Source organism: Heterocephalus glaber, unplaced genomic scaffold, assembly GCF_053883595.1.
Source record: "Heterocephalus glaber isolate CG9 unplaced genomic scaffold, H.glaber_assembly_v1.0 deba00001600, whole genome shotgun sequence".
NCBI lineage: Eukaryota > Metazoa > Chordata > Mammalia > Rodentia > Bathyergidae > Heterocephalus > Heterocephalus glaber.
The window spans coordinates 19,109,238-19,133,926 of record NW_028258372.1 but is presented as its reverse complement, the minus strand read 5'-3'; the positions used below and the strand labels follow the sequence as shown (position 1 = coordinate 19,133,926).

The 24,689-nt window shown below is 39.4% G+C and overlaps 1 protein-coding gene across 6 annotated transcripts in view; it reads right to left on the bottom strand.

The window, feature by feature from the left end:
• Positions 1-7,912, bottom strand: part of Acbd6 (acyl-CoA binding domain containing 6) — a 228,418-nt gene extending 220,506 nt beyond the window's left edge. For 3 of the 6 annotated variants that reach the window (XM_004853333.4, XM_004853334.4, XM_021265334.2), the window contains exons 1-2: positions 7,170-7,907; positions 1,543-1,607 (exon numbers count right to left, since the gene is read on the bottom strand). In XM_004853333.4, coding sequence (XP_004853390.1) covers positions 1,543-1,607; positions 7,170-7,391 — 287 coding nt within the window. In that variant the 5' untranslated portion in view covers positions 7,392-7,907. Of the gene's footprint in view, positions 1-1,542; positions 1,608-7,169 lie in introns of all 6 variants that reach the window. The other 3 variants (XM_021265333.2, XM_021265332.2, XM_004853335.4) reach the window with 3 other exon arrangements.
• Between the last annotated feature and the right edge of the window lie 16,777 nt (positions 7,913-24,689).

Genomic DNA, 24,689 nt, shown 5'->3' with positions numbered 1-24,689 from the left:
GGTGACTGGGTTGTGAGAGTGATATGGATGATTTGCTGTTGGAAAGTGGGGCCTGGCTGGAAGAGATGGGTCACTGGGGTTGTAACCTGGAAGGGCATATCTCCCTCCCTGGCTGTTCCCTTCTCTCTCTGCTTCCTGACTGCCAGGATGTGAGCAGCTTTCCTTCCCCACCCCTTCCCCTAGCACATCCATCATGCCTCTTGTTATGCCTTGTATCTAGATGTTTCCCCTAAAGCCTCTGATGCAGTCACAGGTGGGGCTTTTCAGAGGTGGCTGGATTTAGAGTGTGTGATGCTGGGATTAAGTGTGTGATGCTGAGATGAAGGGTGTGTGATTATTAAATAAGCTTACTGATTGGTTTGGCATAGTGCTGAGAGTGGAAAATGGGAAGGCCCTCTCTGGATGTGAGTGCCACTCACCCTAAGGGTGGGTAACTTGGTAGAATATAAGGGACTGAAAGGGCTGCTGAAAGGACTTCTTTGCTGCTTTGCTGCCTTCTGCCCACATGAACTGTTTCTCCTTTGCAATGCCCCTCTGCCATGCCACCCTGCCTTGGAGTCAGCCAATTATGGACTGAAACCTTTACAAACTAAAGGTTTATTACAAAATAAACCTTTGCTCCATTAACTTTGAGTGTCAGGTACTTGTCTTAGCAACAAGAAAACTAACGAAGACACTGCTTTTACCTATAAAGAAATGAAACTTCTAAAACATGAGTCAAAATAAATCTCTCCTCAAGTTGTGGGTGTTGAATATTTTGTCTCAGTGAAGAAGAAAGTGACTAAGACAGACCTGATAAATGATATGAGGGAACCTCTGAACTGTAAAATTTTAAGAACTTAGGTGATTATAATCCTCTTCTTATTATAAGCTTTTTGCCTGTGGTGTGGATGGAGCAAGGGACAAAGACTATTGAGAAACAAGGAACTAACACAGGGGAGAAGAGGACAAAATAAGGATTAATCCTGTTCTTCTCCCCTCCCATTTTCTTGACTAGTCAATGATGTCTCCAGATGGGAAAAGTGGTGATCCATTAGGTTCTGTATGATATGAAAGAAAAATCTTAAACAATAGCTCTGACAGGTACACTCATACATATTCCTATGTAAAGAATGTATGTCTACTGTGATCTACTTATATACCAACATCATTGCATAAGAATCCTTTAGGAGATCAGCTAAAAGCAGATTCTTTTAATCCTTCCTCCAAATGCCTGTCCTTAGCAAAGTCTACAACAGAAAGATTAACATAAAATAATTCTTTAATCTGCTCTCTACTTTCTAATTCCTAAACATCTAAATCTCTTCCAACAACCTTATTAAAGATTCCAAGAATGATTTAGGTATGGTGGCACATCCCAAGCACTGAGGGAGTCTAAGGCAGGAGGATGGCAAGTGTTAGTCTAGCCTGGGATACTTAGCAAGACTCTCAAAATCGAAAAAAAAATTTTAAAGGGGCTGAGGATGTAGTGGAAAGATCCAGGATCCCCCCACTACAAAAACAAACAAACAAAAAAACAAAAGGATTCCAAGAATTTCTTACCATTTTTGCTTTCCTTCAAAATCAAAAAAGCTTGGTTTAGGAGTATTACAATTTCCAACTGTGACCTAAATAAGGAGAGGAAAAAAGTCAAGAACTTATTTTTCATCGATATGTCTAAGAACTTTTTCTTTTCAAATTTATTATGTATATTTAGCAACTATAAGTTAAAAAACATTTCATAATATAACAAAATTTAACATCCTTTGGTAAACAAATGAAAACCACAAACAAATCAAATGTTAAATACAGGCAGCTTGGACTTACTGCATAAAATAATTGTTATCTAATATTAATATAGAAAAATATGAATGACAAATACTTTCATTCCTTAATAAACTAATTGTAAGATAAATTATAGATCACAGTCTTTATTATCATTATAATAGAGAAAAATTTTTGACATGCAATTAACAAACTTAAGGTTCAGATTTTCAGAATTCATATGAATGTCTCTTCATGCTGATTCTACTAACACTATTAGCATTTTGTATCTCCCCAAATTTAGGATGAAGTGTATTATTTTAAAAGTACCTATTATGAAACTCATCAATATAAATTTAGATGCTAAAAACAATGCAAAAAAATTTCAGGGGTTCTCAGCAACAATATAAACTCTATTCCACAATAATCTCTTGTTTGTGGTCCATGATTGTCTTTATTTATTTATTTATTTTTTGAGGCAGTGTCTCACTATGAGGTTCAGGTTGGCCTTGAACTCACAGTGATTCTCTTGCCTCAGTCTCCTGAGTGCTGGGATTATAGGCATGTGCCAGCATGCCTAGGTCAATGAATATTTCTAGCACTCAAATGACATTTGTAATTAAATTACAGATTATTTTCACTGTGAATATGCATAAATGAAATTTGCACAAATGCAGAATTTACTACATAGCCCTTGATTGTCACTACCAGAAGTAATCTCCATCCCTCATGAAGTCTTAATAGCATTTATCTATTTACATATTTCTTTTGACATTTTTATGTTTTCTATCTTGTTTCAGAAAGTGTTGTGTAAAGTCTTATCTTTCTATTAGAACATAGCCTCTAAGAAACCGTGCTTGACTTACCCACAGCACTTTCTTCTTAGGGACTTCCCATTACCTTCTACTACTCTTGCACACTTGAATTTTGCTAAAATCAAATCAATGCTGTCATCTAACCATAATGTTCTACTCAATGACATAGGGATTTTTAATTCTGTTTTGTTCACATTACTCCATTCACGCAAAATGCCTTCTCTTTTTCTCTCAGTTTTTCAAAAGACTATACCTCCTACCAGTCTTGTTCATAGTTCAGATTTTAAGAAGCCTTTTAGTCTATATAATTTCATTTACTTCTAAATTCATAAACTTTATCACCTCTATCATTTCCTTAGCAATTAATCACATGGCTATAATTAAAATATATACTTTTATAGAAGCAGCCCTGTTATGACGGAAAGGAGGAAAGGAAGAGTAAGAAAAAAGATGCTGCACTTCTTAAAATGTCACCATAGACCAAATGTTTCATGTTATCTCAACGAGCCCCACAATAATCCTGTGACGGTACACCATTACAAACATACTTTGTAAATAAGGACAAAGATGTTCAGGATGGTTGTCTCAGTTAACACATTAGTAAATCTTAAATCAGTAGTATTTGAATTCGGGACTATTTGAACACAAAGTTCATTCAAAAGGCTGAGGCAGGAGGATCGCTGTAAATTCGAGGCCAGCCTGGGCTACACAGTGAGTTCAAGGCCAGTCTGAACTACATAGTGAAACCATCTCACAAAAACAAAAAACAAAAAGGGGGAATGGGGACCTTGTCCTCTCTTTTTCTTTGCCTTGACTAGAATATGCATTTGGTGAAGGTAAGCCTCTCTGGCCATGACAGAGAAACTTATAGCAGCAGTTTTCAAACTTGTGGGTTTTATAATCCTTTATAATCCCTCAGAAATTACAGACCCTAGAGAACTTTTGTTCCTGTGAATTCTATCTATTGATATTGATTTTACTAGAAGTTAAAACAGGTATTTTTAAAATACGTATTCATTTGAAAATTACAGTAAACCTATACATGTTAACATAAATTTTAAAATTTATAAAAAATAACTACATATCTAAACTCAAAAAATTTAGTGAGAAAAATGTTACTATTTTACATTTTATAAGTCTAGTGTCTGGCTTAGTTGTATTTTCATATTTACTTCTATATCAAGTATATTGGTATGTGTTTTTTTGGTTGAAGTAGATGAAGAAAATTTAGCATCACAGATACGTCATAAAAGAAAGAAGTATTTTGTTAGCATTTTCAGGTAACTATGAATATACTTCTCCGATACTACACCAAACTCAGCAAGTGGCAGTTTCTTTAAGTTAACTTCAATGTGAAATCTCAACTTAAATCAATGAATTTTTCATACTTTTATACTGAGAACTGTTGGTCTGATTTGCACTTTGAGTGGATTCTCTTCCTACACATGATTTGCAATTACTCAATGAAGTATTTAGAAAATATTAGAGAATATTTAGAAAATACACTGAGATATACAGATTTTCCAAATGTTGATGTAATTTCATTATACATTAGCAAAAGTTCACACTAGTTATTGTCACCACTTATCTTTAAAAAAATAAATAAAATTTTAAGTACAGAAGCTGTCAAGCTCACAGTGGCAGATTTTCCAAAGTTCTGATTTTCATTTGAAAGCTCAAATATTATCATTGGCAACAAACATTTACAGTTGTTCTCCTTAAAGTGACATGCTCAACTTCTTCATTTTTAAGAAACTATCTGCCAAATAGTACTCAAATCTGAATATACATAATTTATCTGTGAGTTTTTCTAAGTAAAAATGATGTTGGATGGAAAGAAAAAAGTGGGTAGGTCAGTTTGCAACTCAGAAATCACACGGTGATTTTCCTCACAACAACCAACATAATTCGGTATGCAGTTGAAGCACCTTGTACCTCTGTACTCATGGGTTAATAAAAATAATTTTTACTGCTTTACGACACTTAAATGAAACTGACATTTTAGATTTTTACTCTGGGTACATAATGGTAAATTAAAAATATGACTATATTTCCTGCCATTGCCTTGATTCAGGCTAAGGCATTAGCAGTTTTACCCATCAGGCCAGCATAAGAAAAAACAAATACAAAGAACGTCTCAGTATTATTCTGAAAATAGTTTTGAACTTGTGAATCCCCTGAGTCTTAGGGATTTATAGTGGTCTGTGGCCATAATTTCAGAACTTCTGCCTTAGAGGATGGCTGAGCTATGTTACAGAAAAAGTAGAGGTCCCTGGGTGGTCTCATAAAAGAGCCACCCTAGCCTGCTCTCTAGATCACCTACCTCCAGATCATTATGTGAGACTAAAAAAAAAGGTTCAGCAGCTGACTCTGTATCCTAAATGACACAGAAACTTTTGTAATTCCCAAGTTCAAACAGTTCTGGATCTAGAAGACTGGAGTAAATAAAACTTAAGATTTTAGGACACTATGAATAGCAGTGTCCAAAACTGGTACATACCATAAGCATCTTAATGGTGTTCTCTGAGATAGAGACAGATATAAAATATATCCAATGCTCCTAAAACAGAATATTTCAACAAAGGTTGCCAGTGACAAAATGCAAATTAATTAAGTGTGTTGAAGTTAAGTAGGAGGGCATGCAGAGTATCTTCACTTGTGCTAGTACTGAAGGCTCTTATAAAATGAACCTGACAGAATTTGGAATTTGCATTGTTCTACAATTTTGTTTTGTTTTTGGTACCGGGGATGGAACTCAGGACCTTGCACTTGCAAGGAAGGCAGTGGCACCACTGAGCTAACTGGCCCCCTGACCCCACCCTGTTCTACAGTTTTTATAGGTGTCAATTACTTACTTGCTGCTGGAAAAATGTAAGCTAATACAAAAAAGGTGACAAAAACTTAATTGGTTGCCAGCTGACAGATGACTACATTTCACTTGGAAATAAGATACTGATGACACTAGTATTGATAAAAGATATTTCCAAAGTAAGAAAAAGAATATCTTCTACAGAATTTGGAGAAAATTAATCTTATACTATTCAGACTGATCTGTCAGATATGCTACAGGTCCTAGCACAAAAAAAAACAAACCCCAAAAACCTTGTTAAATATTTGGAAGTTTCTTTCTAATGTTATTAAGACAAAGTAAATGACCAAAAAGAAAACAGACACAGAACTTTTGCAAGAAAACTAATTCCAAGGCCAATTTGGGATGAATTTTCATTCAACGCTACCATTTATACCATTTATACCCAAAGCTCTATCTCTCAAGTCACATTAACTAAAATCAGTCTTCAAAAGAAGGTTCATCTCTATTTAACATATTCAGCTTAAAAACACGGGGTGGGGGGTGGGGCAGCGTGGATTTAGCTCAGTGGTTTCACAGCCTGCTGTGCAAGCTCAAGGACCCAAGTTTGATCCCTAGTACCAAAAAAAAAAAAAAAAAAAAAAGGGAGACTCCCCTAAACATCACTATTTTAAAAAAATACAGGGGAAATATGTAATTACATCCAAAAAATAAAATGTTTTTAATAAGATAAAATTGGCTATTATCCAGAACTTCATTTCCTCCAGTGTTCCAAAGAGCTGTAGTTTTCCTGAGCTGTTACTTTTGTTGGCAATTTTTTATGTGTTTATACATAGATTCCTCAAGTACTTTGTAAGCCTTTTAAGGTCAAGTGTCATGCTTCCTTCTTTGCATTCTCTGTAGACATGACACCCAAGTGTTTTGCAGATAAATATCTGTTAATTATGATAAAGCATTTATTTTTCTTTCTGGTACTTAATGACTTCCTGAATGATAACTTAAGTGTGGTTTCTATTAGTAACTCATACAGTTTTGTTCTTTCAGGTAAGGTTCAAAGCTTTAGACAGAGTCAGGAGTTATAATGTAGTTCTGACTGATTTATCCATGTGACTCTAGACATATCTGCTTTTAGGTTTACTTTTCCTTTTTTGTAAAAGAAGACTGTTTCATCTGGTATTTACTACCTCTAAAATATTTATGACTGAGGGGCTGGGGATTTAGCTCAGTGGTTCTGCCACCTGCCTCACAAGCACAAGGACCTCAGTTCGATTCCCGATACCCCCCCCAAAAAGAAACTTATGACTGAGTCTAGGACAGAACATATTCAGCCCAAACATAAGTCAAAGATATTTAGGGTTTAAAAAAGAAACCCATTAAAAGTTCTAGCATTTTGTTTTGTATTGCATCACTTTATTACATTAATATTATCTTAGATATCAAAATATTTTTATAAATATTACCATATATATTCCCGTATAGCCTTTCAGCAAGAGTAAATAATAAGTCTTATTTCATCATCCTCATTTTGTAAAGGTTCTGAGGCTGGTAAAGTGGAAGGCCAGTGAGTAAGTCAGAGAAGACACAGAAAAACTGTCATTCAGTGTCCAGCTAAATAAAATATCACTCCTAGGATAGGAAACAAATCTTTCCCATGTCTAGAATGATGATCAACAATCAAAACCAAACATACATACATAAACTTCATTACACCTCGTCTTAAACCATGCACGTCTGCTCTCAGTGTTGGAGGAACGCTGAGAAGGCCCCGTGTCTCTATCGCATCCACCCCTTTGCTACTTTACCTGCTTGTACCTGGCATATAGGTACAAGAGCTGCTCCCTGCTGGCCACCTGAATCAGGCCTTGGAGGTGTGCGGCAGCCTTCTCAAACAGCTCCGTCAGGCTCCTGGACGCCTCGGTCTCGGGGGTCTGGGGCGATTCCACATCGCCAGAGTCATCCCCCGAGCTCAGTTCTCCACCGCTGTGGACCGTGGCGGCCCCCGCGGTCAGGAATGGTGTGGCCATGACTCCCTGTGGTTCCTCGGTGTGGGGATCAGCCCTCTTTAGATCTGCTGCTACGCGGACTCGGGGCCTGGGACTCCAACTCGCTCACTCCGCGCCCCTCACCTGACGTAAGTGCCGCCTCGCTGGGTGGAGTCCCCGGCGTGCTCTGCCACCTTCCGAGGCTCTATCAGCTGCCGGCTTCCCCCTATTCTTCCTTCCACGTAACAGATCTCTGGGCGCCCCCGCGGCGCGGCCGGGGGTCGGCTTCGATGGGAAGTGCGGAAGAGAGAGAAGCGCCCGCCGGCGAGGGGCCCAGGGCTTCGGGGCTGGGCCGAGCGAGCCGAGAGGGAGAGGGGACGCGCGCCAGAGAGGACGCCCTCCCCTGCAAGGACTGGGGGATCTCACCGGAGGGACGCCACGTGGAGAAACCGCCCTCAGTCGTTGAGGTGTCAGTTAATCGCGTTGAGATTAGTCGCAAACTCCGGAACCTGCAGTCCGTATAGGGCAAGGGGGTGTGGGCAGAGGTTTAATGGTGTGCCGATAGGAACCGAGCCCTGGGAAACATGGGGCTGAAGACAAAGGTTCCGGCTGCTCCCGCCCGACCCAGATGGTTTGCTCCAGGTGCCCCTCAACAGACATATGCGTGCAGCTGTAGCGTGAGAGTTTGGGTTGTTTTGAGAAATGAACGAACTAATGGGAAGTGAAGCGTTTGCTTTCCTATTGTGTTTGTGATGGGTCCTATGACTCCTCTTCGTGTCTTGCTTTCCAATGCTGTAGACCTCTCATCTCTCAGGGTTCTGAAAATAGGCTTTATGGAGGTAACCACCACCTTCCTTAGCACAATTTACTGAACTTCGCCCCTGTGCTTTGCAAACAAAGTGAAACCAAAAAGTATGTCATAGTATTATAGACCTCTAAGTTACATAAAAATAGTAATAGGCAGTCAGACTGGGCTGAGGACTCAGAAAGTCAAAACAAAAGGTAAAACACACTACAACTGTGGCCAGGCCTCAAAACGGGACAAGAGATGAGATAAGTGATAACACCTGGTCTAGTGAAGTCTCGATAGGCATCAGTCACCTCGGTGGTTGACCAAGACCCCCAGATCCATCACCTACCTGAGAAATTCTTTGTTCTTTCCATGTACTCTTGCTGTGTGACTTTCTTCCCCCTTGGATCACTATTACTTAAGTGATTATACTTGTAACCTTATTGGTTGATCATAGCTTTGACCCATGTACCCATAGGGTTTTTGCTCTATAAAAACTTCCCTGTAAAGTGGGGTCCTCAGCCACCCAATTGGAACCTCTCCTGCCTCTCAGGAGCTATCCTCCCAATAAATATTTTCCAACACTTAACCTCTGTTGTTCCTAGTGTGGGACTGCATGATTCTAAAATCAATTATTCCCCTAGCCTCTATTGTACTTGTACATTAACGGTTAAAATGTGCTTGTTAGTTCTGGGATAATAGAATGTGTAACGAAACAGAGTTCCTAAGTAAAACTGCTCAACCCCTTGTTTGTCCAGAGAACGAATGTTCCCGGGCCCACTACCTGTAGAACAATCCATCAATGTGTCTGCTGACCATCAGTATGTGACAGTCGACCACTAACCTTTGTTCCTTTTTTTCGTAAATCTACATGTTAACCTCCCCCTCAACCCCCTATAAAACAGCCTCGGACTCTGAGCCAGTTGCCTCTCTAAGCTATTTTGCTTTGGGAGTGCCGTTTGGCCAGACTAATAAAGGTCTGTTTTATTTTCCAACTTGTCCGGTGTGTTCCTTCCCGGGTGTTCGTCACTGCAGTCAGCTCCTCAGAGCATTTGGTAAGGCCCTCGGTCTTACACTAGAATTTGTTCTTTGACTTTAGAGAACATGAACTTGGAGTATCAGACATCTGACAGGTTGAGAGTTATAATATTTCCCTTATATCATTTGGAGGTACTATTTCATGTCCTGTATCAATAATTGTAGTACAGTTAGAAACAAAGGAGCTGAGTGCATCATTCCCTTCCCTTCATTTAACTGTAAATGCCACACCACCCTAATGATTATCCATGCTTACATAATCCTAACAAGAGGTAGTACAGTTAGAAACAAGGAAGTTGTGTGAGCTACTCTCTTCAACCATAAACACAACATCACCCTAATGATTATCCAAGCTCAAATTTAGGAGGTTGCAATGCCAGAACTGGCAGATTACTGACATCAGTGAGAGAGACAGTGGGAGACACCTTGGATCCGAGGTGTCTGACCCTATAAATACTGGAAGCCTGAGTTACACAGTCCCTTCTTTTCCCTTCACCCTTCTCCTTGTTCCTGCTACTGTCCTGTGATCTTCAATAAACGTAGCTACTTAGTACATAATATGAGGTGTATGCTTGGCAATTCTTTCCTCCTGAACCCTTAAAAAATGATCACTCATATATAAGGGCATGAAAAATAGGCATTTGTTTTAGAGCACATACCTCCATACCTGGGTTAAAAGAGAATTAAAAATCATGCTCTACCAAAAAGACATAATAAGAGTGTGGATGGCCCAATCTCTGAGCAAGGGTCCCTCACACAACTGGCAAGAGAGACTCTCATCCTGAGACACAGTGGAAACTGACCTCTGAGTGACACCATGGACGGCTATCTCCAAAAGCACACATATTTATGAGCCCAAAACAATACAGCCTAAAGGAGTATCTTCAATTTGCCCTTTGCTCTTCTTTCTCTCTTTCCAGACTTCTAAAAAGTTAAAAACAACAACAACAACAATAACAGTCTGTTCAGGTCCCTTGATTTTTGGTTCAATTTTCTCACAGGCAATGCTGTAGTATCCACCATAGTGTCCTACCTCACCAAGGCCTGAGAAGGAACCTAGCATTGTGACAGCCCACCCCAACAGCATCCAAATCCTAATTCACCATCCTGCTATGCATCCCATAGATGCACCCAGAGAGAAGGTGAGATACCCCATGTCTCAGTCACCTCTCCAGGCCCCACTTCAAAATGTTGCTGCTTTGAGGATCCAGGCCTCCATGCATGGGTGCATTTTCCAGTGTGCAGTCCTTTGACTAGCCAGCACTGTGTGTATGGAACCCCAGCAATGATGATCCTGGATAGGCAAAGGCCAGATTGACTCTTGCCAATGAACTGAGTTTTCCAATGACAGTGACAAATAGATCCCCAGGATACCTGTCTTCTCATTCTTATCTGAATTGGTTGCTTGCAAGAAACTCTCCCAGTTGAAATGAGAAAGGGAGCTCACCAGACACACACAGTATGTTCCTCAATTCTCTCACAACAAATGACTGCTGGACAGTGACCACACCTTTCTCCAAAACACAAAGGTCAAACTCAGCCCCAGGAGGCAACCCATGTACCTCCCCATCTGATACCTAAGTCTCAGCGCACAAGTTTCAGATGGGTTGACATTTTTCGTCACCTAATGAGGGAAGGCGGTGGGCTGTGGTAATAAAGACCAAGTGGATTGTTCAGAAGAACAACTGCGTTGGTTGAGGAGGCTAGTCATAGATGGAAGGGTCAGAATTAATACCACAAGACATTTAAACAGTTTTGTTAAAAAGTCAGAAAAAAGAAGGGCACTTGAATTTGCCATAAATTGATTAAAACATTTGACTTCCTTTAAAAAAAAATCATGTAAAACCCTGGCAGAAACATCCAGGAACAACGACTCAAGAGACACTGAGGAAAACATAGGTCACTCATCACACAACGCTGATTCATTTATAGTCCAAAGGCTTCTCCCTTGCACAGGCAAAGCCCACATATCAAAAGGGTAACGGGCAAATGCTGAGAACACACATACACAAAAGAGAAAGGCTGGGCACTGTATGGATGATTCCAACCTTCATTCATAAAAAAGAAATACATGAAGAACACACCCAGATTCTTCTCCCCATTTCTCAGAGGGCAAATCTTTCTTTGTAGTTCAATGAGGGTGTGCAGTAGGCAGAATATGGGGGAAAGGGTACTTGCACAGCCTAGGGTTGAGTTGAATGAGGATGAGCTCCACCAAGAGCCAGGAGGAGGGACTGCAGGGAACCTCGGGGGTAATGAGTGGAATGGGAAGACAAGAGACACCTGCAGGGACCTGAAGGGGAGGGAGGGACAAAGAGGGGCTGAGAGAAGGAGGAGCCTGGTATGTGGGGCACCTTGATGGATGGAATACATCCAGGAGAAACGGAGGGATCCGAGGCCTGCCAGAAAGGACCAAGGAGACACAGAGGAACCCAAGGAGGGGAGCAATGGGAACGGAGCCTGGGATGTGGGACTCTTAATTGGACCAAGAGACCCGAAGAGAAACAAAGGGTCCCGAAGCTTGGCAGAGTGAACCCAGGAGACAGTGAGGGACCCAAGGAGGCTCGGAGGGACACGAAAGGGGGTGGGAAAACCCGAGCCTGCTGTATGGGACACCCCAACAGACAGAATGTGCCCAGGGAAAATGCAGGGACCGGAGGCCTGGCAGAGTGGACCCAGGAGATCCGAGGAGGAGCGGAGGGACATGAAGGGGGGTGGGGGCTGGGCCTCTTGTGTGGGGCACCCCGATAGACTGAAGGTACCCAGGAGAAACGTGGGGAACTGAGGTCTGGCGGAAAGGACCGAGGAGACATGGAAGGCGCGGGGGCGGGGATGGGGGGACACGACTGAGCCTGGGCTGTGGGAAGCTCAGGTGGATGAGGGGAAGGAGGAGAAACAGGTGGACTCTAGGCGAGGCACAGAGGATCGTGGAGGCACAGAAGGACCTGAGCAGGGGTCGGGAGGGTCGGGAGGACGCTAGGAGAGACCAAAGAACCCTGGACGAACCAAAGTCTGTGGGCCTGGGTCCCAAGAATGGGTGGAAGGACCCCTGGAGAGAGAAACGGAACTGAAACTTGGGGAGGAGAACAGAGGAGAGATGGAGGGACCCGGGGAAGCCCGGAGGGAAGAGTGGCATGGAGCACCTGAGGCCACAGGGTTAGGAAGGCTGGCTGGGTGGAGTGACCTGAGGTGGGACAGAAGGATGACAGGACTTTGGAAGAAATCCTAGGAGGTCCAGTGCAGGGACCCGAGCTCAAGCTTCTGGATCTGACGGGCCCTTGGGGCAGCCCTGGTGGGGTGGAAAAGCAAGATTCTGAGCAAAGGAATCTGAGTCTTGAAGAAGATACCTGCGTTGGGGGTGGGCTGAGAGGAGGCTGGACCCAAAGAGCCTAGGGTTGTGGCAGCTGAGCCAGTTTGAGGGCAGGCAGTTTAGGGCAGAGTGGGAGTATTTGGGGCAGGAAGAGGCCAAGCAGGACCCTGAGAGTGGAGGGTCGAGGCTGGGATGGGGTGGGGGAATAGAGGGCCTATCCTGGGTGCAGAAGTCCTGGGGAAGGTGGGCTGTGGGAGCTCGAGATGAAAGGAGAAGAGACAGCCAAAGCAAATTTTCTAAGCCCAGGAAGGGCAAAGAGAGGCAATGGAAGCCCAAGTCTGGTGGAAAGAGCTAGCCTATGGCACAGCGGTCAGCCAAGGCCCAGTGCTCAGAAGGTAGGTAAGCGATGTGCAGTGGAAACTGAGAGAATGTGTCCACTGGCTGGGCAGCCAGAGTGAAGAAATACACTAAGGAATTCCATCCACAAGGGTGGGTGCCAGAGCAAAAAGTGAAGAAAGCTAGGTTTCTCATGGACCAGCCCTGAATATCCTGGAGAGGAAGAGGGCGGGAACCCAGTGCTGCACAGAGCACAGTTTATTGCAGGATGTTACAGAATCTCGGAGCTCAGTGAAGACTGTGTAAGCCAGCAGACCTGCTTTATGTGAGCTTGTCGATTATAGCTTTTGTCTTTGGAGACACATTTTGCTAAGGACCGGAGACCCTTCCTGGGAAAGCTTTTGGTCTTTTTCCCCCCACATGATATTTATTTTATTCAAGCAAGTATTTTAATTTTTAAAATTTTTTTATTTCAATGTAATACAAGTAGATATTAATGTAGAAAATATTTTTAAGAACACTCTTCTATGAAAAAATAAAGCAAAATTTCCTAACAAATTAATTGAAGAATAACATTAGTTAACATACTGCATACCATAACCTTAAAAGAATGGCCAAAATGTTAGAGTACAAGTCATAGACGGAAAGGGCTCTTACAAAAGAGAAACAAATAGATAATAGCCCAAAACTTTCTTTTCAATGAACTAAGAGGACCTAGAGGTACAAATGAAACAAATTAGCATATATATTGAATATTTTTTAAACCACGGAATATATAATTTGGGGAATTATTACAACTTCTCCCTACTTCCTATTTGTCTATCTTCTTTTTTATTCATGTTTTCTTTAACATTTAATAGAAACTATGTACAATAAATTTTTACTGTATTTTACATAAGATTAGCCACTGTAGAAATTTACATAGATTAGGAGGATAGATGGTTAAGGAGGGCCCAGTCCCGTGGGATATTTTCACAGAGCATGAAAGTCAGAGTTCATATTTGAGTGCAGTGTTGTTTCTCTGGTGTGAGAAACCAAAGGTGGAAATAAGGACTAAAATTGGGGAAATAAGGACTAAAATTGAGTCCGTAGTGTCCAAAAGCTGTGGGTTTCTTCCTATTCTGGGCAAAGAGGGAGAGGTCATCCCTATGTCTGAGACTAAGTGAATGTTTGAGACTTTGCCTAATGGGAAAGACATCTTTGGAATGGTATTTCCCAAGTCATGGGCAAGAATCCACATAGACAACTAGATGGAGGCTGTGTTTAAGAACGGTATGATGGTCAAACTTACTGCTTCCACTGCAATTCTGGTGTAACTGGTTTCCTGGGTGTTCAACAACAGATTTAGAGACCAAAGCTAAAAAAGATAACTGGTCTAAAAAGACAGCCAATATTTTGGCCCTGGCCCACCAAGGTCAACAAAGACCCAAGACACAAGGGGACCCTTCTACAAGACCCTACAACTCTGATGAGTTGTCTAACTTCTTGACCAGAAAAATTGAGCCAAAAAGACAAGAGTCAACCAATGTACAGTGTGCTAAAAAGGAGAGTCGCTAAAGAGGAAAAATGTCTCCCATTCTTCCATGAGAAACTACATTGTCAAGCAAGACTGTGACCCATCCTGACAGCTAACACTGACAGAAAAACTAAGAAACTCTGTACATGATCCCAAAAGTAACCCCCCCCCAAAGAGCCTTAACTGACCCCAATATATATAGCAAGATGTTAATTTTGATTAACACAAGACTCATTTTTACTGGGTCTTAAACTCCCAGCAAAAAATATAACCAAAAGATACATAAAAATACGTGGTAGTAATATAGGCTAGATATAAAAGGGGACCTCAATTACTACTCTGGCCCCTGCAAACACTGTCCAGCTACACCTGTAGCTGACCACTTATTATTGTTCAATGAGGCTAAAAAGCTACAATGAAAGCTATAAAAGCTCAATAAGAGTCTAAATTTCTTAGCTAAAATTGTCCTTTAAAACTGCAGAGCAGGGCCAGAGATTTAGCCCAGTGGTTCCGTCACCTGCCTCCCAAGCATAAGGTCCTGAGTTCGATCCCTGGTATCAAAAAACCCAAAAACAAAACAAAACAAAAAAACCCCTGCAGAGCTCTCAGTTTTCTTACAGCTAAAACTAGAGAAATTTGTGCATTAATAAATAAAACTTGGCTTTAGATAAATAATTCACATACTTAAAATAACAGTGTAAGAGTTTACATTTATGAGTAGTAATTATGTGCTAAGCACAAAAACATCACATATATTGGTTCACGACCTTAATTCATTTCATAATTCTAGGGAAAATGACCATGTTCATGTTTGCATAGGAAAGATGGCTGTGGTCATGTTAGCCACCTGATGTGGAGTTTGTGAACAGAAGCAAAATTTTGCTGAATGCTTCTCTTTGCAGACCAAATTGTTTGTGAACAGAAGCATTCATGAACCGAGGTATTACATATTAATATATATTAACATATGCAGTCATGTAGTATTGTAATCAGCAGCATAAGAATGATACAAAGAAAGGTATAAACAATGCTTATTGAGCATTTGGGGCTAGGTTTTAGACATATAGAAGAGTGAACAGGGTTAGGGCACAGTTGAGAAAAAATAGGAAGGTGGAAAGGCCTGGCTTTGGACTCAACAACATTGCTTGAGTATCCAGCGTGGTTCTCCAGTTAGTCCCTGCTCTCAAGGGATGTCTAATAACCACATTCTTACAATGAAAATGTGATAACAATAGTAACTTATTGAGCCTCTTGCTGTGTTAAGGGACTTATCCTTACTACATAACGTAGATACTATTGCTTTCATTTTACACATAGGTAATTAGCACAAATTGATTAAGCAACTTGCCCAAGTATGTGCAGGTAGTAAGTAGAGGATCAAGGAAGACGTCAAGCTGAGACAGGTGAAAAGTAGCTGACTCTCATTTTTCCCCTGCTGGTGGGAGAGGGGAGTGTGGCTTAGTCTTGCATCCTAATGGACTGGGGTATTTTGCTTCAGTATCCTCCCTGGCTGTCTAGTGGTGTCCTTCTTGGCTATCACACCACCATTCTGTACTCCAATTTGAGTGTAGCCAAGCGGCTTGATGGCTCTTCACCATTCCAGATACTATTGCCTTTTTAAGAATGGAGAGGGTAAGTGGAGTGGCTAAGACCAGGAAGGGAGGGATCTGGGTCCCTTATTTACATATCCAACACTCACAGTAAGCCATCCAAAAGATTCCCTAATGTCTTAGTTACTTTCTTCTTGCTGGGACAAAATACTCAACACCCACAAGTCAAAGGAGGAAAGATTTATTTTAGCTCACAGTTTGTAGATATTTCAGTCCATAGTTGGCTGGCTCCAAGGTAGGGCAGCATGACAGAGGGGCATCACAGTGGAGAAACAGTCAATGGGAAGCCAGGCAGTGAGCAGTGAACTTCCTTTCCCTTTATATTCCATCCAGACTATAACCCAATAGGTTGGCTGCCACTCACACCCAGGGTAGGGCTTCTTCTGTTTTCAGTAAATCCATTCAGCCACACCCAGAACTTTGCCAAACCAATCAGTGGACTAATCCAGTTACCACATCCTTAATCCAGTATTACACACCCATGATCCAGTCATTCGCCAAAGCCCAACCTATGAGCACATGAGGCTTTGGGGGACCTCTAGACACAAACCATAACAACTGCTTTCAACTCTTGCCCTCATGAAATAGGTCTGCAAGCTACTATGTAGGTAGCACTTCCCAAGTACTTCTTGGGTTTTAGTCTAGGAGGGTTCTTTCCTATGTACCAGCCCCCCTGTTCTGCAGCAAGGCCCCGGTAAAGACTCACTTTGATGTTCCTGTAAACCTGCCTGAGGTTTATTTCTTGGATAATGTGGGCTCCAAATAAACAGGAGCAAATAAACACTCAGAGCTATTAACACTGAAGAGCTCCAGAGACCCAGGGCCTGGCAGAGTCCACCTATGGTGTCAAGCATAGGCTGGCATCGGATGGTGATGGGTGGCAGTGGCAGTGACCAGCAGTCAACTGTTGGCATCCAGCATTATCTGGTGATGTCAGGACTGCTAGCAGAGCTGCACTTTGCTTAATCGAGTGAAAGAACACTAGGCTGATTGGCAACAAAGGTGTAAGTTAGAGGTTATCCTGCATGTGGCATAATAATTGATGAATCGGAAAAGTAGATCTAAGGGGAGAGGTACCCACTTTTAGGTATCAGTCTCTAGGTTTTTTTAAAAAAGCAGAAGTAGGAGTTCAATGTTTTCAAATGCTTTTCTGGCAGCACTGGAGATTTTTTCTTCTTTAATCTTTGATTAAAGTTAAATTTCTAGTTTAATGAATTATATTAACAACAATGCCAATGAATTAATGGATACTTAATGAATTAATAGTAATGTAATAAGTGATAAATTAATATGAATTTAGTGTATTATATTAATAAATGAATCAAAACTTGTTTTGAAGGATATTTCTATTCCTGGAATATACCAATTCTAGCCTGCTTTTCTTTTTAATATTGGCAGGTTCCATTTGCTAACATTTACTACCTTTACTGCTCTGCTTAAAGATAGCATTGCCATCATTTTTTTGTTCTATTCTTTGTTAATTTTGTAACAACGCAATATAGCCTTATAGAATGCATTCAGAGTTTTCATCCTTTTCTGTGTTCTGGGAAAGTTTAAATATCATAGGAATTTAAGCAAGTAGAATTCTCTTACACTTCTGGTGGGAGAGTAAATTGGTACAACCACCATAGGAACTATCTTTGGCACCATCTATGCATTACAGCTGAAAATAAGCATACATCATTTCTACTTCTACCCAGCAAGAATGCATACATGACTTCAGAAGACACAGACAAGAATATTCATAGCAACACTATTGCTGCTGCCAACCACTGGAAACTCCCAAATGACTGTTCAGCCACAGTGGGATAGATAAGATGTAGTGTGTTTACAAAAGGAATGATATTTAGCAACAAGAATGGACAAATTAAAATGATACAGAACAACATGAATGAATCCCATAAACATAATGTGGTGCCCAAGATGCCCAGCCCTCAGAAATACAATTTGTATGCTTTCTATTTATATAAGGCTCAATATCAGACAAAACTAATCTGTATCTTGGGAGTCAACCAGTGGGTAGCTTTACAGTCAGAAACCTGAAAGGCACACAAAGAGGCATTCAGGATTTTTTTTTTTGGTGGTACTAGGGATCGAATCAGGACCTTGTGCTTGCGAGGCAGGCATGGCGCCACTAAACTAAACCCCTGGCCCCACCATTGGGATTTTGGTGATGTTCTGTTTCTTGAGCTGAACTCTGGTTACATGGGTGTGTTTGCTTAGTGAAAATTCACTTAAAATTTATGTACTTTTCTGTATAAACTAAATTTGAATGAAAAATTTTAAAATACAATGAGAAAAAAAAAGGTTCTGAGATTCAGAAGTTGGCCGGATATACGTACGTAGGCCATGTTGTCCTTCTAGTAGAAAGATATAAGCTCATAAAATACCAACCCCAGACAAATTCATTCTAAGGATATGAAGAAATGAGACAAAGCATTTCATTATGTTTGTTTGAGCACAGGCAAAACCAAAATCAAGCAACTACAAAATACCAATACTCTTGGCCAAAGGGAGTAACTACTACTTCTTTACAAACGAGGGCTTTGTTCTTATGTTAGTCTTGTTTCCTTACAGACAACATTGGGCTGCATGATCATAGAAATGCCTCAGCTTCCTGACAGCATTCAATCTAGCACAAACCCCTGCTTCTTACACTCTTCCTCATCACAGCCAAAGCCCAGACCGTATGAAAAGTTGTTTCTTAACACATTCCTATCCAGACAGCCCATGGTTTTCCAGGCTATGTGTTCCTACTTGTAGTAAGTAACAAGTCCAACTTGGTAAATAAGTGTGTTCCTGGGGCGTCTCTGGCTAAAAGGCAATGACATTTGAGAACATTTTATTTCTTCAAGATTCAATTAAAACTCTGAAATCATCAGAATCTTGGTGATTTTAAGAAGATAAGTCTTTTACAATTGATGTTTAAATTCAGCTATTTCTTGGGACAGGCATATGATTTTATAAATTCTCAGAGAAAGCAGCCAAGAAATCAGGAAGCCAGAAGAAAATATAATTCTCCTGCTACATTTAAAGCCTAACAATCATCATAGAAAGGTTACTGATTCATACGCCTGCATGGACAAGTAAAAAGCAATAGCAGGAAACATTAATGCTACAGTGGACCAGAGAAAGGAGCAGGAAGAAGAGAAGTGACCAAGAAGTCTGGTCTGGCTTGTGATGGCTGCTGTATTCTACATGAATGTCCCTGGCCCCATCTACTTCTCTAGAGCATAGAGTCATTCCTTGCAAATAAAGTATGAATATTGATAAGATGAGACACATAGTACCTTGAACAAAATTCTATGAGTAATGTTCTAAGAAATAAGTTTTTGAAGCAAAAACAAGTCCTTAAGCTGGCCATTTACTGAATTGATTTTAAGTAGTGCTATTCACTTTGCCTGGGGATCTGAACGTACGTTATTAGACACAACAGTGTTTGCTGAGGTTATTAAGTGTTTGTGTTCACTTTAAGTTACAGCTCTTTTTAGGGTTTTCACAGAGGTGCAAAGAGATAGATGTGAATGGTGTTTCCAAGATGACATCCTGAACTGATGTAAAAATCTGAATGAACAAATTTCAATGGCAGAACTTAAGTCAGGACAACCAGACAAAATACTTTCCTTGTAACTGGATTTAGTATTACTCACATTTTGTAAACTATTGGTATGTTTTACATTTTTATAAATATTTGTTAATCCATCAAAAATGTTAATTCCTGTATGTTTCAGACACTGCTAAGCCCTAAGGATAGCAAGAACAAAATTATTCTTTCCCTCTCTCACTTCAATCCAGCCACATTGGCCTCCTGTGGCTCTTCTAAAAACCAAGCATAACCCAGCATACTCTCATTTTAGTGCCCTTGCATTTCCTATGCCCTCTTTATGAAACATTCTACTCCCAAATATCCACATAATTTGCCCTCAAGTCTTTCAGATCTTTGTTCAAATATCACATTAGTTAAAACTTCCTTGACCACCCTACCAAAAATTGCAACCCTCCCTCCACCTATGCTCTATTGCACTTCTTCAGTGCTTGTTCCCACTTGACAAACGATATATTTTACTAATCTATTTATCTATATACTATTTACTCTATTTTCCTATATACTATTTATTATATCTAGTCTAGATGAGTTGCAGGGGATAGGCATTGTTTTTATTACTGCTATATACCCTTTAGCTGGTATGTAGTTAAATTTTTATTGAATTAATAAATTAGTAATATATAAAAGACACTGTTTATATATTAGCAGTATATAAAAGTCATTGTTCTTTAGGAGTTTACAGAGAGTAAGTGAATATGGGCAATAAAGTATTCCAGGTGCTATAGAGAAACACACTAGGCAGAGGAGTAGCGTGGGCAAAGGTACAGTAGTGAACAAATAGTAACCAGTGTTACTTGTTTTTACTTAATAAGTGAGATTTAATGAGCAAACAGCAGAAAATGTTAGCTATTTTTTCCCCTCTCTTCCCCAGAATAAACTAAAAGTTAGAACATGTGTCAATTTGCTCCTAACAGGAAAAAACCTACTTACCAAAGGCTGCATTATTATTTGGAAATATTTAAGAGAGCAGTTATATGTCAGTGGCTTATTTTATGAATTAGTAGTATTTACCTATGGCATAATCTTCTAGGAAGGCATGGCATTTAATCCACTCTTTAAGCACCTTAGCAGGAGGACTCTAGCACACAGGCAGATAAGCAGGTCGAGATATTAGACAGTATTATCTAATCTGTATAATCTCAACGTGCATATGACCACCTTCAAATAAAAGAATCAGCAGAATTTTATTATATGAAAAAAATGAATCGCAACAGGGAAACCAGGGCTCTAACTCTGGAAATGTATGAGATCTATATACCGAGCAAAATTTGGTGGAAAAAAGAAAGACAGCATCTTCAAGATTTCAGGAATAGTTAGACATTTCCTAGTAAAAATCAAAAAGAGGAAAAAGTGCTTAATTTTAAGACCACCTTGGAAGAAGTTGTTTGATGACAATGGAGAACCGAATCCAAAAGCAGTAATAGAGACTTCTGGGGAACAGGTTTATGGATTTAGGAACTGACTGTGGAATAGAATCTTGTGTACTTTTTTATCATTAAATGGATATAAATATAGAGGCAAATAGTATGTCACAAACAAAATGAGATTAGATGAAAAAGCTTAGTGTACCTTTACCCTTAGGTACCAGTACCAAAGAAGTTTTATTGTGCTAGATAGATCTGGAAGTACTGAACAAACCAGAAAATCAATAGACTCAATGAAAGGTAACTGACTTTTGCTCATTTTTGTGACATTTTTATTGTTGTTAATATATTAGCTTGTACAACAACGGTGTTTTATATTTGCTAATTTGTTAGTAAACATATAATTAAAAGTTTTTCATGTTATTTTGATTTGCTAAAAATTAATCAACAATAAATGAAGTGCTAATTTACTTATCTTCCAGATAATTCAATAAAGTAAAAAGTACAAAGGCTGTGGAATCTGATATCATCCTTGCCATCAGGTAACTTTAAATTTTAGTTGGAGAAACAATATTAGTACTCATGAAACAATTAGAATCTCCAACCAGATAATAATAGTAGGTGGTAAATCTTGTGGTACTCACTGAAGTCAAATAATGATAGAGTTTTAAAAAGTTGAACATCCTTCCCATAGAAGTGCTCAGTTGAGCACCATTATTTTCTAGCAGATGGCCTTTAACTATTAAGTGACTCTCATTTAAGTGAGTGACAAGGAGATTTAACAGAACTTCTAAGCATTTAGAACACACTGTACTTAAAATTCATTAAGTGGGAAAAGAAGTATAAGTCAATTAAAAGAAGCTAATATTTAACTGTTCATAGGTGTATTAGAAGTAAAGATATTTAAAGCAAGTATCTCTGAACTTGAAACTATGAAACTGAAATTCTTCCTATCATTATAATTTCCAGGTTTCAGACAATGGTTTGAATAATAAACAGACCAGAAAGGAAAAACATACCTAATACATGTGCCTTCATAAAATATAATTTCTCTATGTAGAAAATGAGTCCTGTGTGTTTGAGTCTCTTTTTCCCTTTGTTCAAGATTTCAAATACCCATCATCTTGCTGGGCACAGGTGGAGTGGAAGTGTAATATACAAACTGACCAGATGATGGCAATATAGAGCTAGGTTTGTATTCTGCTTGTGCGACCCTCTTGCTGGATTACTGTTTTTGTGTCCTTTGGGTCCTTAATGCTCAGGAGACGCAGACCTTGCACTTCATATGGCACAGTGAATGGAACAATTGTGTATGTAATTATATCATTATTTTAAACAGCAGCCAAATTCTAATTTTGTTACTCCTTTAGACTTATTACCTCAAAACTGGGAGTTAAGAAGAAAACCATCTTTGTTAAAATGTGTGTGGATAAAAGAAAACGTTCTGACAAATACACTCATTACTCTGAATGTCACAATAAGAAATAGAGGCCATACAGTGTAAACTGAGATAAATTTAGCTCCGAACCTATGTCACTGTTCCCCTTCTCATTGCTGTTTGCTGTTTGAATGCTCTTTTTTTATTTGTGTGTTAACATTTCTGCCATTCCTGAGTTCTTATGTCTCCTCCCAAATATTTTGAGAAAGGTCAAATTAAAAATTGGCTTTTCAAAACGCACAATAAAAGATAAAATGTTTATCATGTGTTTCTTGACATGTTTCTTAAAATTTAAAAGACAGCAAATGAAAATTTACCAAAAATAAAATTTTTCATGTGCCAATTTTTCTTTCAGTTTGCATCCATCAGGATATCTCCTCTTTGCTCATATTGATGTCCACAGCTGAGTATCATCTTGGAGAAATCATGACTTTAATCTTGTGGCACTTATGCTCGGAAGCATAAGACTTTAGCAAACAAAAGCCAGGAATGACTTGTAACATTAAGAAAAGCTGATCATCTCACAGCTGTGATTCCAGCAGTCCGGGACCCCAAGGCAGGATGATCAAAAGCCCAACTTTGAGCCCAACTTGGGCAATTTAGCAACTTAGCAAGACTCTGAAAAAAGTAAAAAAGGGCTGGGTATGTTGTAAAGGGTGAAGGTCCTGCATTCAGTCCTCTGTGTGTGTGTATGTGCGTGTGTGTGTGTGTAAGATGATCTTGTTAGGCAGACACAATCAGATGCAATTAGATGTGAACAGTTTCATATACATTACCTTAAAATATGAAAAAACATTCAAATAACTTTGAATGAATTAATTTTTCCAAAACTGTCTTTAGATTAAAAATTAAATTACATAATTTTTCTGGTTGATGTCTGATCTTAAGTTTTTAACTTCCGTGTCTTTGAATCTCAGATGACCTTGAATACTATTTGGCCATTATTTTGGCTGTAGAATTAAACTTCTTCTCCCTCAACCCCAAAATAAGTTAAGAAAGTAGTAGCATATGAGTGTTTCAAATATGGGTCCATAATAGCCCTATAAATGTTACAACAGGGATGCCATCACATGTTAACACACAACACACAACACTGTCTATTTCAATTGGTCTGAATATTGATGTTTCTGTTTCTGATTTTTTTCATGATAATTTCTTATTTATCAATTGTGTACTGTGAACATTTTCATATATACAGAAAAATTGACAGAATAGTAAATTATCACTCAAACATCTACCTCCTAGACTCAAGGATTATTTACATTTTGCCATATTTGCTCTATCTCTCAATCCAAAATGGATTGATTTAAAAAATGGACCGTTTATTTATGTTTGTTTTTTTGAGACAATGTTTTGCTGTGTAGTTCAGCCTGAACTCACTATGTAGCCTAGGCTAGCCTCAATCTTGAGGCAATCCTCCTACCTCAGCCTCCCAAATGCTGGGACTACAGGCATGCCCAGTTTCATGACCACTTAAAAATAAAGCCAGGTGTGGTGGTGCATGCTTGTAACCCCAGAATTGTGGGAAACTGTGACTGGAGGATCGCAAGTTCAAGCTCAGCCTGGGTAATGTAGCAACTTAATGGGATCCTGTCTCCAAAAACAAAAAAGAAAAAGAAAAAAGCTGGGGTTGTGGCTCAGTGTGAAGGTTCTGGGTTCAACCCCCAGTACAGTACTGCAATAAATAAATAAATAAATACAATAAAAATAAGTTGCAGGCATCATGATACTTCAACCCCAAATGTCTTTTAAAAATACATTCTATTATAAAGCCATAATGCCATTATCATATCTAAGAAAATTAACAAATATCATCTAGTATGTAGTCCCTCTGTTTTAAAATTTTCCCAGTTTTCCTTAAAAAAACTTTAAAAAATACATACACACATTTAAATTATGTAAGACTAAGCTACATGGATATACAGAATATATAACATAACTGAACTTTAGCTATAAAAGCCAGAGCTCAAATTCAAAAAGGCTTGGTTAAAAAAAAAAAGAATCAGATCAGTTTGTAGGGAAGGTGAGAAATCAGCAAAAGTTTATTGATAATTTACCACATGCTAATTACCACTTCTGATTCTATGAGCATATGGAGGCTTCAAAGGCATGGAGCCTACATTTGTGCTTAGTATAACTAACAGCATAACTTATCAGTAAAAGGCTCTAAAAATTTCTCTTTTAAATGACACATTTTTTAAATGATTATTTAGTCATAATTTCATATAAAATATCCAGAAGATATAATTGAACTGTATTTGTGATAACATATTTATCTTAAATATGTAATTTTTCCTTTTCCAACTTTTAGTAGTAAAATAGTGTCGGTGT